We start from the raw sequence: 16,998 nt of genomic DNA on the forward strand, positions 1-16,998 counted from the left end.
ATGGCCGTTAAATCTCATAATTATCGCAAATCAAAAAGTATGTGTCATCCAGCAATATTTTCCTTTTTATTTTGAATTATTTTGAAAAGTCCGAAACTTCTGATCTAACTACAAAACACTGTCCTAGGCTTTCTATCAGTCTTTAACTCTCCTTTAAAAAAAAGTGTAAACACATCGTATTTCATACGTGCACTGGTGGGTCAGTGGGGAGAGGGGGGATCCCGCCCTCCCATCTGTAGTGACCAAAATATGCATGAAATTAATCAATTGGTTTTACTTTGTAGGACATTGCATTAGTTTCACATAAAGTATTACTGAAATAAGTTGAAACGTTTTATACATATAAAAAAAACTTAAGCCTGAGAGCCTCCAGCCCAGGCTTTCACCCCCTGGTCCCCAACTTAGACACCATACCGTCCCCCATAGCTACTCTTTTCAAGAACCCAAGATCGCCACTGATATGTGCCTATGTTTACTGAGGAATGGTCAATTGATTTAAGTGAGGGACTGGTAGATTTTTGTAAGAGAATTCTAGTCCTGGAATGGTTGAAAAATGACTAATTCCACTGAAGTTGCATCGTTTTTGAAAGTTGGGGGAGGTTTGTCAGCCAAAAAAAAAATAACGTACAAGAAAAGCAAAAAAAAAAAATGTCCTTTTTCGGGTGAAAGAGGGGGGGGGGGTCCAACTTCGATCAGTCCTAAAAAAAAATTCCAAAAATACTACATTACCCATATACTTCAACAAAAAGTGGGGCGGAATTTCAATGAACATTTTCTATGATAAAGTTATGTCGGAAAAAAGAGGAAGCCAGACCCCCCCCCCTTATATAATGTGTCTGTAATTCGTCCTAATTAATCAGGAACCCCCCCCCCCTTCCCAGTCGTGAAAACACGGTTATCAACTTTGACATAATGTAAATGTATTTTACAGCACGTAATGAACATTTGTAATCAACAGGATAAAGAATTAACACAATGTAAAGATAGTTTTAAATCACATAAGAAAGAGTCGACCTAACGTAATTATATATCCACATCACGGATTGGAGTTTTGACATAATGTAATAAAGTGTTGGTATAATATGGAACGCCGGGACTGTCTCCATAATATATGTTCACATTATGTTATAAACCTTTTTACATCACGTAATAAAGCACTGACATAAAGGTAAGATGTTTTCACCTCACATTGTGATGACCTCGGCGTAATATAAAGATACATTAACATCACGTAATAATGCTTAGTTATAATAGAAATATACACTCACAAAAGGGAATGGACTTTGACTTAACGTAATGATAAATTTAATCATAGAACACATGTAAAACGAAATTAACTGGACGTAATGCAATTTTGACCTCACATATTAAAGAAATGAAATAATATAAAGAAACATTCATTTCACGTAATAAAGTTTTAACACAATGTAAACATATTTTCACTTCACATAATGAACTTTGGACTTCAAGTTATAAAGTGCTGGCATAATGGAAGAATGTGTTTACTTCATGTAATGCAGCATTGACATGATGTAAAGATATTTTTACATCACCACATAAAAAAATGACATAACGTAAAGATATGTTCACATCACGTAATGAGAGATTGACATAATGAATGCATAGTTTTATGCTATAAGGCAGTGATGGCGTTCCATATTCATCACCTGCATACCGAGATTATATATATGTCAGTTGATTCGATACACAAGAGCATGATCTACGTATGAACAATTTCTAAAACGAGGTAAATTATATACAAGCAAGTTGATGAAACAAGAATATCAACAGTCTCATTTCCTAAGTTCTAAGGTCGATACAATGACTTTGTCAGCAAACACAATTTATCATTGAGTCAAATTCTGATTGACGTCTTTCATACGAATTATTAGTCTATTATAAATATACTGAATTGACGACGATTTTTTTCATTATTTACTGATCATGTCAAGGGGCACACGGCGTGTTAACGGTCGGCAAGGGATTACTTATTCCTCCGTGGCATCTGATCCCACCTCTGTTGTTTTGTAGGTCAGTGTTTGCTCTGCTACTACATTTATGTAAATTGGCAACTTGTGAAAACTATTGTATATTCATTTATTGTTACCTATAAATATGTCTCCTGCTATGTGTTTCAAACTGAGCTGATAAAAAAAACTCTGAAGTAGATATAATCTTCTTCATATCTTGTCCTGCTGCCTGTATTGCTTTTTTAACGAGAATCTGGAGAAGAAAGCCTCAGAAAAATGTTCCAGAACTCTGCAGGATTTTTTGTGGCCTCAGAAAAGACTCAAAAAACTTTTACAGAATGGTCATTAAAGTAGATAGGGACATTTTGTGAATTTAGGCAATTTTCTTTCTAAAGTTCACTTCAAATACCAACTTTAAAACTTATCTCAACTTTGTAGTTAACATCTATGTATAATGGAATTTCTGTATGCATTTATTGCTGTTATTTTAAAATTGGTTTTTAAAAAAATCAACACGCTATGAAATTGATCATTATTGATTTATGGTTGATTGGGTAATAATGTGATAAATTCATGAAGAACTTTTCTATTTTTCTCTCAGTTGAATGCTGCTTTCTGCCTTTGTGAGAAAATGGACAAAACTGATACAGTGGGGTATTCCGTCCAGTCAATCGTGACTGAGTCCGTGACAGACAGGGTCAGTCAGCTGTGGAGAGAGTTGTTTATCTCAGACTGGACAGACTCTTTACTACTCGAGCTGTATCTTTAGAGACTCGTTTTACTCAGGTCACATTTCTTTTTTCTGCTGGAGAGTGATGTTCTTCTGAAGTTATTGTTTATTTTTTCATATGAATGCTAAGTTGAGTATCTGTAATGTGGAGTTTGTAATAAGAAAAAAGACAGATCATCAAATAAAAGAAAATATTATGTCCTCCCAAAATAGAATTAGTATTTAGGACAAGATTATACTTCTGATTTTAAAGGATCATGCTTTATATTTTAAAGCTGAATCTTATTTCAAATATGACCCGAAATCAAGGGTAAGTCTACTTAGCCCCTGTTTATTTCGCGCAAATCACAGGTGGGAAAATTAAAACTGAAGGCGAATTTAAAGAACACAGTTTAATTTCAGAACTGTTAATGAACGAATTTTCAAACAGGACAAAATTGTTTGCAAATATAAAAAAACCAAAAATAACCCTGTGTGCAGTTTTCCACACCTGTTTTACTTAGAAATGACATATTTTTAAAAACTGTTTTGGATTGAACACTTACACCTGTTCTTGTTTATTTATAACACGAAAAGGAGTCATTGTGTTCTCAACAGGAACTTATGTTAAAGTGTATAAATAACCATTTATATCTGTTATAGATTCTATCTGTGATGAGTTCCCTGTTAGAACAAGGCAGTACCAACCACTTACATCAGACCATTGTCTGTTTTCTGAAGTCCTTTGGTAAAATCAGGCTTACTGCAACTCCAGAGGTACGAGGGTCATTTAAAATACGCAGACAAAATTCCTCATCGTCATATTATTACAAGATTATAGATCAACACATTTTCGTAAATAAAAACATTCAATTTATCGAAGTGTGAGCTTCTTAAAATTACTCTCCTTCTTAATTCAAAACACAGTTATTAGTGTCTCCTCCATTCACAACAACATAGAAACGTATCCATAACACATGATACCTAGTTTTCTAATAATTGTATTTTGTAAATAGCTTGATCTAGATTGCAGTGTTTTCGAATTCCTTATCGCGAATTTCTATTATCTAATATATTATTATATAAAATAACGCTTAATTAGTTGATAGGATTTATTTGAAGTTTGGCGTATCTGGTCGCGGTGACATATGATAAATATCCCCAACAATCAACAACAAATGTGGCGACCCCATATGGGCTAAATATTGTGCACTGGGTAAATTTTGCGAATGCACAACGCCACGCAGAATGAATACAATAGGCCAATATCCCATTTAAGGTCAGATGACACGTTTCTCAAAAATATTTAATTTTTCCTAAGAATTTTTCATTGAAGAATAGGTACCTAAATAAGATTCCTCACGAAAAATTAAGGTACCTTACCAGGCATTTGGGAAGATACCAATCATACCACATGGTTTTAATTCTTATATAACCCTTATGGGTAATCTTCTGAATGGCCTTTATCACAATTTTTGTGCACTTATATTTAAAACACTTTGAAAAGAATGTAGAAATCAGAAGAGAATGACAAATATATTTTTTTTTATATAAAATTCCAAGAGATACAAAACATTTATCTGAGGAACGTGTCGTCTGACCTTAAATAGTATCCATGTCAAATGAATACGCCAATGTTCCATCACAAATGTAAAATCAATACAATACGATACAATGGGCCAATATCCCATTAACAATGTAAGCAATGTTAAATCATTACAATAATGTTCATTAGTCCAATATCCCATTAACAATTCCAGGTACTAAAAATGTTGAGATTTGCTTTATCATGTGTTTATCGATGTTTAAAATCAAAGTAAATGCGCAAAAAGCGCCACAAGATTTCATACGATGTTTAAAATCAAAGTAAATGCACATTAAATTGCATTAAATCGTTCTTTTCATGTAAGTTTTTGCTCTGTTTTATCCGAGTTTCACGGAAGCAACCGACATAACTTCGTCAAAATTCGTAAGTTTCCGGTGACGTCATTTGTTTCATTTCCGAAGGGCAAGGTGAAGGCCGGTGTTGTGTTATGGGGGTATTTTTTTTAATAAGGTAGGGCAAAATCATTTCGTCAAGATTTCGGTAAGCAACAATGTTCCTTTAATTTTTTTACTATTTTTGATTTATTCGCGCAAAGGTCATTGGGTAGTGCAGGAATTCTGGGAATTTGGAACAGAGAAATTTCGCTGACGTATGTACAGATTTCAATCCGAATTTCCTCTGTTCATACACGTTAGTCTATTGAGCTCGCTTCGCGAGCGTCGCTTCGCGACGCTCGCTGCGCTCGCTATTATGAACGATTCAGTGATTCAAGTTGCTTTGTTGATAAAATTTTTTCTTCGAGATTATCTTAGAGTTATTCCCCGTTGTGAAATAGAAAGTACATAACCCGGCATTTTACATGTAAACAAAGTGCTCGAAGATTGCAAGGAAACTAATTTGTAATGTAAGTTGAAGAAAATGTTTGAAGAAATTTAGATTCATGTATGAATAGGAGAAATTTTCTGTCGGAAAATATGTCTGAAATTGAATGAAAATGATTCATAAAACGAACTCAAATTGTGTTGAAATCTTCAAGCAAAAATGTTTGAATGCAGCATCTATTTTACACATTGTGATAATTCAGATAAGGCCATAAGAGATACAAATCTGCATATAAAAAATAATGCTGGGGTTGTGGTGAAGAAAAATATGTTGGTCTGCATAAATTTAACACATACTTTTATGTTATGTGGTTTAATTTATTTCAAGATCATTTAATACATGTACATTGCACAATTTCTTTTCATTTATTTACATTTATGTATAAGTAATCTGGAAAGTCAAGAAAATTCAAAGTCAATTCTTATTGAGTAGTGAGTGTCAAGATCACATTCGAGGTCATATCCATGGGTGTAGGAAGCAAATTGGAAGGGGGGGGGCTAAACCAACAAAAAAAGGTATAAAACACTACAATTTTCAATGCATAGAAATTATCTATATTCACAAAGAAAGTGGGGAGGGGGGCAAAGCCCACCCTATGATATCATTAATATTGGATCAAATTTCTAAAAACCTATAGTCACTGTGTTAAAGTTTAATATACTTTATTCATTACTGATAATTGTTCACACAGGTATGATTTTTTTTTTCCAGTTACTGGTATGATATCAGTTACACGCTACGGGAGCGTCTGTTAGTCAGTCAGTAAGTCTGCATGTCGGTTCACCACCAGTTTTTGTTTATTTTCTTTGCAGAGGTTGCACATTAATTGAAATGAAATTTGGTATACAGATTTATCATAAAACTATATAAGTCAAGCTTTGTTTTGTAAGGTCAGGGCATTGTTTTCAGATTTATATCCCCTCAACTTAGAAAAATTCCAATTACCGGTATCTTGGAGAATGAGGAGGAAGCAATAAGTGTTTTACAAACATATCTTGTTCTAGGACTTGTTAATCTTAAAATATCCTTGTTATATTTCACAGGCAGCAGAATACGTCTACAAATGAAGTCAATAGGGAACGACCTTAGCAGGCTTCTGGATGTGCTGCAGAGGAGTTCTTATGATAACCATAAAATACCAGCAACGATAGGTTTTTATGGGTAATTTTTTTACCTTTATCATGGAATTTGACTAACTTTTGAAAAACTTTTGAACTGGGTGTGAAATTTGATTTACGGGTACTTATGAAAAAGTCAAGTCTAGTGGATAATTTTTAAATGGAAATGATACATCACTTATATGTATTCTTTTGTATTGTGTTGTATTTGGTAGGGGAGTATCACATTTATTTTACCATATCTTTTCTAGTTAAGTTTACTTTAATAAATGAATATGAAATCATTTATTTTATTGTATTTTAGCTAGAGCGAATGCTACTCATAAACTACAAATTTCCGCCATCAATGGAGAAAACCACTTCAACCAATACATATTTACATGTACAGCCAAAGACTCCAATTTGTCCAAAAGTAAGAGAAATAACCGTTACTAGGACTGAGAGGAAGGAAATGTACCACAATGACAGAGGTGAAAGCAGTAAACATAAGAACAGCTCCTACAAGCTTTTTGGATTCTTTGTCTACCAATGACAATGTGGTGGTACATGTACTTGATCATAATATAAGAAATTAATATGTTTCTGTACTTTTTCAAGTAATATACTGTCTTGTGAAATTATGGAAAGAATTCTCACAAAGGTTCATGGTTTTCTAGACACTTTTTCATTATTTAAACTAGTCAAGTCATGTCTGAACTCATAATGCATGATATTATTGTTTTATATACTTGAAATGAAAGTTCAGATATAATATTATTTCATAAAATTTGTACAATATTCATTTTAATACATATTGTATAATTATACCCCACGCAACTAGTTGCGGGAGGTATAATGTTTTTGACCCGTCCGTCAGTCAGTCCGTCAGTCAGTCCGTCAGTCAGTCCTCTTTTTTTGTCAGCGCAACTCCTCATAAACCGCTGCACAGAATTTCGTCAAACTTTGCAGGTATTTAGGACACAATGTGTAGATGTGCATATTACCAGGAAATTCCGATTCCATTATTTTTTCCGGGAATTTCCGCACTTTTTAACTTAGGGATTTGGCCATACCTTGAATATAGAGATGAACAGTTTGTCAGCGCAACTCCTTATAAACTGCTGCACAGAATTGGTCAAACTTTGCAGGTATTTAGGACACAATATGTAGATGTGCATATTACCAGGAAATTCCGATTCCATTATTTTTCCGGGAATTTCCACACTTTTTAACTTAGGCATTTGGCCATACCTTGAATATAGAGATGAACAGTTTGTCAGCGCAACTCCTCATAAACTGCTGCACAGAATTTGGTCAAACTTTGCAGGTATTTAGGACACAATATGTAGATGTGCATATTACCAAGAAAATTCCGATTCCATTATTTTTTCTGGGAATTTCGACGCTTTTTAACTTAGGCATTTGGCCATACCTTGAATATAGAGATGAACAGTTTGTCAGCGCAACTCCTCATAAACCGCTGCACAGAATTTTGTCAAACTTTGCAGGTATTTAGGACACAATGTGAAGATATGCTTATTACCAGGAAATTCTGATTCCTTTATTTTTTTCCCAGGAATTTCCGTACATTTTAACTTAGGCATTTGACCAAACCTTGAATATAGAGATGAACAGTTTGTCAGCGCAACTCCTCATAAACCACTGCACAGAATTTCCTCAAACTTTGCAGGTATTTAGGACACAATGTGTAGATGTGCATATTACCAGGAAATTCCGATTCCATTATTTTTTCCAGGAATTTCGACACTTTTTAACTTAGGGATTTGGCCATACCTTGAATATAGAAATGAACAGTTGGTCAGCGAAACTCCTCATAAACCGCTGCACAGAATTTGGTCAAACTTTGCAGGTATTTAGGACACAATGTGTAGATGTGCATATTACCAGGAAATTCTGATTCCATTATTTTTCCAGGAATTTCCACACTTTCCAACTTAGACTTTTTGGCCATATTTAGAATATAGAGATGAACAGTTTGTCAGTACCACTCTTCTTAAACTGTTGTACATAGTTTATTTTATCCCAAAGAGTTTTGCCTATTATTCAAGTAAATTTCTCAACCCCCCCTCCCCCCCCCCCCAACCACTTCAAATTAATGTTTGGATTTGTATAATGCCAAGAAATTTTGATTCCATTATTTATCTAGAATCTTCATTCCACATTTAAATGTCCTCATATGTAAGACATTTTGATGTGAAGATTTTTTTGCAATCATTGCCCTTTTTGATCTATACTATGTATTTAAAGTGCACTGTGCCTTTCATTATGTGCTTCACCTTCAAGTTTTTGGGGAGCGTGGGGTATGTGAGCTAGCTCACTTTTTCTTTCATTTGGAAATGTTATTTGTAAAATGTTGTCATAAACATGAAAAATTTGCAGAGAAAAGATGTTCAGAGGAAATTCGGGCTGAATATTTTCAAAATGGCTCCACTCTTTTTTCTGAATATATATTGGACCCATTGATTGATTGTTGTCATATTTCATGTAAAATCTATGCATGTTTTGTTTCCATTACTCTGCATGTAGTAACATATGTGACAAGGATTCATATTTCTCATATCTCATTGTTATAGTCAATGGACAATCTCTAGGTGGCATTGTAAGGATGTACATTGTGAAACATTAACTTTTTTAAATTAATTTTACAAATGGAAGTTGTTCAGGTAATATTTAGATCATAAAAGGTGTGACATGTTCATTTTTATTTTATAGATCTTTTTTTTATTATTGAAATGTAAACGAGGATCAAGACTTTGAGAGAAGTTGTAAACATGAAAATTTTGCAGAAGAAAGCTGATCAGAGGAATTTCTGGCTAAATATTTTCAAAATGGCTTCATTCTTTTTTCTGAAACTTGGACACAATAATTGATTGTTGTTTAAGTTCATGTAAAACCTATGCATTGATTATTTCCATTACTCTGCATATTGTAAAATTTGTGATAAAAATTCATATTCCTCATATTTCATTGTGTCGAATCATTGGACAATATAGATGGCTATGGAGGACATTTAATGAAACATTGACTTTTTATATTTTAACAAATGAATATTGTTCAGGTAATATATAGATTATAGAATATTGTACCATGTTCATTTTCCATTTAAGTTGTTTTTTTATTGTATCATAAATGAAGACAAATTTAGAGCAGTTGTATTTATGAGAATTTTGCAGAGAAAAGCTGATCAGAGGAAATTCGGGTTAAATATTTTCAAAATGACTCCACTCTTTTTTCTGACATTTGGACAAATTGATTGATTGTTATTATATTTTTAGAAAATAAATTGTTTTTTATGATTCCATTACTCTGTCTATGTTTTATAATTTGATTAAGATCCACAACTTTAGTATTTTGGTTTAAAAAATTACGCGTCATAGGTGGCGCAGCAAGCACAGTTTATAAATTGTTAATTTTTTTAAAATTGTTTAAGTTTTAGAACAGATGTTCCATGTTTAATAAAAATTAGCATTTTAAAATTTTACATAATTTTGACCTATTTTTTAAAGTTGGTGTGCGGACTATATTTTTAAGGAAAATATCACACAGAGTTACCTCCCTTAGTTTGGCAACCACTAGGAGGCAAACGGCCACACTCTTTTTCTTTATATTATAGTCATGTATTGCTTATACATATGTGTATTCATTAATACCAAAATCATTTGTTTTCCATTACTTTGATTTCACACTCGTACTACCTTAAACATTAGAAATCATATGATATGTATGCTAAAGTATGTCACATTATCGAGCGATGGCGTATACGATGAGAAACCAATGCGTGTTTTGATGACAAGTTTGGCTTTCCAGAAAGCCTTAAATGTCATCTCTTTGGCTCCATCTGTGTCAAAGAATAAACAGTGGAAAGTAACATTTTTCTATTAAAGACAGAATATTTTTATCATTATTTTAGGGGAATGGTAATTAGATATTGAACATGAAAAGGGGTAGCTTTCAAACTCAAAAATCGTATGTTGTAGATGGGAAGGAAAGGTTTAAAGTTATTGATTTTTTTCTGAAAAACCATTTATTTGGAGAAGACATGGCTATACTAAAAGAAAAAGTATAGATAAGGGAGATAACTTGCAGTGAACATGCATTTACAACAGTGAAAGGTTAAATGGCCGGGCTGGGATTCAGATTTGAAGAAAATATATTTTTCTGAAATTTTCTAAATAATATCACGATTCATGCTTAAGCATTTCACACTGAACTATATATAAATCGTGTTTAGAAAACTCTTTTATATGGAAAATCTTAAAACTACTAATTTTGGGACACGTTAGATTGAATCGTATTCTCATACTTTAGTATATGAAAGGATTATAATCTTCATATAGGCATGTATCTAACTTTGGAATAATTATATTTTTAAAAGAAAATTTGGATGTCAATTTAAAATAGTTAAACATAAAGGAAAGAATGAATTGGTCATTCATTTCACACATTCGTACTACATGTATTCAGATAGAATCAATGAGCAATTCATATTTTCTGGGATTTTTTTTTTAAATTACAATCACATAATATTATTATAACTAAAAGAATTTAAGATTCATTTGTATTTGTTAATTTATTTAAAAACACATTCAAGATATTAACAACAGCTGACCAAGTTCCACTTAGCGCAATACGATAGGTATCAGCTAAAATTCAGCATTTAAGAACTATCTGGAAAAAATCCAAATTTGCAAACCCTGAATTTACGACTGTTTTAGGAATATATATTATAATTTTGGCTTCATTTCAATAAATTAGAAAAGGTGATTTGATTACTTTTTTGCTACTAATACAATTGAAAATTGTATAAAAATGATTGCAAGTTCTTTTATTATACCGGGGTATATGGTTAAAAAGAAAACTGTTAACATTCAAGAAAATACTCGATAATCTTTGTGAGTTTAATTTCTTCCAATGCTCGTATTTTTTCAAATATATTCTTGTCTCTTCTTATCCCCATACATGTATTTTTTGTGAGAAAATGGCAATAAATTATAGAATGACCCTTACCATAAAAAGTTTTCGACATCAATTCATAACAGTTTATAGTACTAAATGTAAATGTATTAATTTCAATGTTGTTTTTCTGTTAATTCTTGGATCCAAGCCTCAGCAGATCATTTGTGATTCAACGCGCTGACCTACATGTAGTTAGAATATTCCATCTGGTGCAGACCATAGATCATTTACGCAGTAGCCTACATGTAAACATGTAGATGATTAAATAAGTACATAAATTTTGAACACCATGCAAACAACCAGCAGGCGATATAGTGTGTCTGGCCCTCTGTGATTCCTTCAATGTTTGGATCGCTCATTGTTTACCGCTCTATATTTAGAAAATCGCATCATCAAAGTGACCACTCGGTGCTCCTCGGATAGTTCTTGCCCCGCACGAGAGTAATCATCCGAGGCTTACCGATTTTTAATGGATGCTTACACTGGGACCCCACATCCGGAAATCAAACTTAATGTGTCATCTCTCGTGAGAGATGACAAAAATAACATGGTTGCCGGCCGGGCACCACAATTGATCGGACGGTGACTGGGGCAATTTTGCGAATCGGTGGGGTCATCGGTTTGAAATAATTCGTAGTTGAAATTCAGCGATGTCTCAAACGATGCCTCACGTCGCTCCTCATCGTAAATGCCTAGGTCACATTTCCCGGCCGTTAGTTGCAGACCGTTGGTAATCAGTGGTTCCTGGTGTTAGCAATGCCCCAACATGCCTACTAATCTTTAGAGTATCAGTCACATTATCCAGTGATGGGTATGCGATGGGCAACCAATGCGTTTTATGATAAAAATGGCGTGGTTGTCGGCCGGACTTACAAAGGCCGAGCGATGCATTGCTGATCAAAAAACGATGTTCCAAGATAATCGGCCGATGTATATTACATCGCTCATACATTGATAAACATCGTTCGTTCGTCGGTCGACTACGGGCCAATGTTTGGTCGAAAATCGACCGGTGATCGGCAGTTTTCTGTTGAACACCACTCAAATTCCCCGATGACATCTGATTCAACAGATATTGGACGATGCTCGGTCATACATCGGCCGATCCTTGAAAGATGTGTTAATGATGGGTTACCGATGAGGAGTGATGTGAGACATCGTTGGAGACATCGCTGAATTTTAACTACGAATTATTTCCTACCGATGACCCCACCGATTTACAAATTTGCCAAAGTCACCGTCCGATCACTTGTGGTGCCCGGCCGGCAATCATGCCATTTTTATCAAAAAACGCATCGGTTTCTCATCGTTTACCCCATCGCTGGATAATGTTACTGGTATTAAACCCATAAAAAAGACATCTTTCAAGGATAGGCCGTTGTATGGCCGAGCACCGTCTAATATCCATGCAGTAACTGATGAAATGCGATCACCTGCTATTCTAAGTGTTATGTCAGGACTTCTAAATGTTCCATCACCAAAATATTCACAACGCCATGTTGAGTTTTCCTCATTTTTGGTCATGTTCTCAGATGTTATAACCTACAAATACACCAAATCAGATTCACAATGAAAGGTGTACCGAGGGTTCATATCAACGGAAACACAGGTGCCATTCTGTAACTGACCTACCGTTCAAACCCTTAAGTTGTTTCAGTAAAAATCAACAGCTTTTATTGTTTGTCCCTGTGGTAGAAACATTGAACATTTCCACGTGAACGTTTTTCCAAGTATTGCTGCCGGTTGGGAACCTGTTAAATTATACTGACCTGGAAAGTAATGATAAAATTAATATACAAATATCTATATCAACATACACTTCTACTCTTTCCAATTTTAAAAGTAGCCCTTTTCTTGTACAATTTGAAATGAAGACGGCAAAGATATCTCGTGTTAACTCTGCTTTTTTCTATATCTGTTTACTATTAAAATATTTATTGCATTGAAGGAAAAACTACTTTAGGAGTACTGTACAACGAGAACTGTACAACAGCACATTCGAGAAGTGGTGTCAATCAGATGTGGATACTTATAAAATCCAAGGAACTTTTAGAAAATTTGAAATCACAAAATTTTGCTGAAATCAATAACATCAAAACGTACGATTTGAATCACTTTTTACAACCATTTCCCACCATGCATTGAAGTCCAGACTTTCTGATTTTATAGACAGCTGCTTGTCCAATAAAAACGAAACTAGTATATATACTTACCTTGTCACTGGTCATTTGCAAAATTATTTTGTTAAAAGCATTCTGTTTGTACAAATTAAAGTTGATATAAAAAGGATCTTGAGTTTCTGGTTTATTATATACATGTATATGTAGTTTTTGGAGACCATGTCTTCCAACAATCTGTCGGAATTTCCATTGCGCCCTGTGATTAACAGACCTATTTATGTATTCGTATGAAGCAGAATTTATTCAAAAACCTCTACATGAGGAGAAGAAGAAAACATTTTGATATTATCGACAACGTATTATCAATCAAAAATACATGTTTTTACTTCCATTGATATGTCGACTCGATATATCACAGTAGGTTTGAAATTAGGAGATAACGAATAGTATTCAAGATAAAAAGTCCATAAAACAATACAAAATAAGAGCAGAGCAAACACGGACCTACAAAACATCAGGAGTGGGATCAGGTGCCATGGAGGAGTGAGTATCCCCTGGCGACCAGTCATATCCGCCGTGTGCCTCTTGTCATTAGCAGAAAAAATTAGGAAAAATCATTCGTCAATTGGATGTATAAATAATGGATTAAAATTAGTATGAAAAACGTCTGTCAGCATAAAAAAAAATCCACAGAGTCTTACACATTTGATTCATAGGTAGGTTTCAAGGATGATATAATGACCTTTTCATCACATAAAACCTATACTGATTCAAATTCTGACCGATGTTTTTCATACTTATTGTTAGGCTATTTTTGTTACATTGTTACATTGAACTGTCTACCGGATTTTCCCGTTTCTCACCAATCATGACAAGGAGCACAAAGCGGGTGGGACAAGTCAGCAGGGGATGTTCACTCCTCCAGGGCATCTGATCCCATCTTTAATTTTTTAGGTCCGAGTTTGCTCTGCTCCAAATCTGTATTGTTTCATCTGACTTTTGAGATTGAATACTGTTTTTTAATCTACTTATATTATTGTATTTATTAGAAACTTATCGTCCAACAGATAATCTTACTCTAAAGTTCATGTGGTCTATATTTTTTATATAAAAATACTCTTATTAAAATTTGCAATTTTGAAGAAAATATGGTAAATGCACAATTGATATTGAGGAAGTCATATAAAAGATTAATAATTCTTATCTAATGGAATTCAAAGATTTCATAAAGCTTTACGTTTAAAAGCAATGCTAATAATGCACTCCTGAAGAGTAAAGAAAGTATTATGATTCCAAATTACCAGTAAGTATATCTGCATATAATTTACGTAGTCAATCAGTAACGAATATTTACCCTTAAACTGATCCATATTCATCGTTAAATAACTTTTTGAATTACAAATGCTTAACATTTGATCAAAACACAGGAGCCGTAAGAGTTAAATAACCATGCGAACCTAAATTATCTCGGGCACTTGTCTTCTTATTTCATAAAATTAGTATTAATTTTAGTATACCAATTTTTTTGTTTTTAATATTTGATTTTATTGATTCAAATTTAATTCTCAAATTTTCCTCAGATATTCAATATTCCCTCGACGTAACGCATTGACCAGATGGTTTTGATGTGACTTTTTTCTCCCTTAAAAAAGGCGAAAGTTTAATAAACCTGTTAGTTATGCCTTAGTATAAACACTGTGCGAGTAGTGCGGGGCAGGTTAATGAAAACAAGTTGATAATACAAGGGTACATACAATATTGTTGGAAGTCAAGTTTTGCAAATTTTACAAACGATACAATGACCTTAAATTGTTTTCAATGCAATCTATCGTAATAGGTTGAATATTGAGTAACAAATTTCATACAAATTTTAGGGTTATTATTTCTATTGAATTGATTACGTATTTCTCAATTATCTAATTATGGCAAACGGCACACGGTTGATGTTAAAACATATTATGGGCTTTTCCTGCTTACAACAAAAAGCGTCATCTATGCAGCTACTTAGTGTGTACTAATTAACGTGGTCAAAGGAAATTTTAACTGTTCCCTACTTATCCATGTCGTCGGTAAGATAATTTTACAATACTTTGGATAACGTTTATTGCTCATACCAGTATACGAGTAGTGATATCCATATTATATGTTGTATATAACTGCTTCGTTTTAATTACACCAAGTTTTTCATCCGAAATTAACGTGTTTGTCCATTCCATACATAACCATTTTTTTTAAATACATGTGTCTTGTTTAAACATCTTAAATCAATCTTGTTTTATAGTAGATACCATTATTCATTCATAAAATTTTGGAATATTTTGAACATCGGAATAAAAGAAATATATCTATAAAGAATTTGAGAATGAATGCACATTAAAAATTAGGTTAGACAAATTTAATTGTCTTTCAAAGTACATACCAAGTGTAGTGTAGAGGAATCCAAATATAAACGATAATGTTGCGAGAAGAGCCATTATTTATAAAGGAGTTACTCGTGATACACTATTATTATTTGCTTTTTATTGTGAAAAACTTCCGTGTTTGTGTACCCTAATCTTCGACAATGTTTATATTTATCGCCGTTAAATTTTTTGTTAAAAAATAGATGGTATTGTACATTACGATATCTTTAAAACGCATGCTTGAATAATGTACAAAGGCGATAAAATTTTAATTTTGTAAAACATTTATGTCCTGGTATGGAGGCTCGTGGCAAAGATTAAAGTTGGTAAATGCAAGTCAAACATCAATGTCTAGAGAAAAGAAATGTTGTTATCAAAAGAATTTATGGTAAAGAATACAACTCTGAGATATGAAAGATCTTAACGAAACTGCTTTTAAAAATTATGTTCAAGGTTATAAATTTTCAAATGTAGGTCAAAATCCAAGGTCAAGGCTTAAAGGTCAAATTGAATGTTTCTTATACTATGAATTCTAACAAGGTTTTTGGAAAAGTAAAAAACTGATATTACACAAAATATACTAAACAAGGTTAAAGGAATTATGGATGAAATGAACAGTAATCTGTTTTGAATATTTTAAAATCATTTTTAAAACTGAATATAGGATGTGTAAGCATATAAAACAATGTACTGTCTGTTTTGATGTAGAGTTAGAAAGTATAGCAAATGTAAATTAAATAAGGAAATTTTTGGGAAAAAAATATCAAACTACTTTAATTCTTTTGGGAAAACCTTCCATTCTTATCATGTTTCTATACGTTTTATACTGTGTTCACATTATGAACAAAATTTAAAAATAGATACTTACTTTGTTTACTTATACAAAATCTTATTCACAAAGTGAATGGGATTGGACAGCAGGCTAAAACTTTAACTGTGTCCATAACTTTTGAGTGGGTGGGGCTATGGCTTTAGTATTTCACAAGTGCATGTATTCCTTGTGACAAGACCTTTCTTCTGGTACTACCAAATTTGACCTCTTGACCTTTCCTACCCCTTATTTGTCCAGGAGTCTGCTTTTTCTTGATAATATTTTCTTTTTATTTATTTTATCTATGATAATGATCAATATTTGTTATTTTCACCATTTAAATCTGTTGAGTATGAAATGAATCTGACATTGAAAATCGGCGTTTTAATTAAATGCATTAAAAGACACAATAAATAATGAGTCAATATAAAATTATCCGTTTGGTGCACATAATATGTAATTGTCAGAGCATTGGTTTCTCTCG

The 16,998-nt window shown here is 33.1% G+C and overlaps 1 protein-coding gene across 1 annotated transcript in view; it reads right to left on the reverse strand.

Moving 5' to 3' along the window:
• Window positions 1–12,757, reverse strand: part of LOC134239933 (uncharacterized) — a gene marked incomplete at its 3' end in the record, with an annotated part of 54,380 nt that extends 41,623 nt beyond the window's left edge. Inside the window, exon 1 of the mRNA XM_062722063.1 lies at window positions 12,615–12,757. Within this exon, the coding sequence (XP_062578047.1) occupies window positions 12,615–12,705 (91 nt within the window). The remainder of the gene's footprint in view (window positions 1–12,614) is intronic.
• Between the last annotated feature and the right edge of the window lie 4,241 nt (window positions 12,758–16,998).

The sequence above is a fragment of the Saccostrea cucullata genome, unplaced genomic scaffold (assembly GCF_032062105.1).
Source record: "Saccostrea cucullata isolate Sc308-1 unplaced genomic scaffold, CSIRO_AGI_Scuc_v1 ctg1104, whole genome shotgun sequence".
NCBI classification, from domain to species: Eukaryota; Metazoa; Mollusca; class Bivalvia; order Ostreida; family Ostreidae; genus Saccostrea; species Saccostrea cuccullata.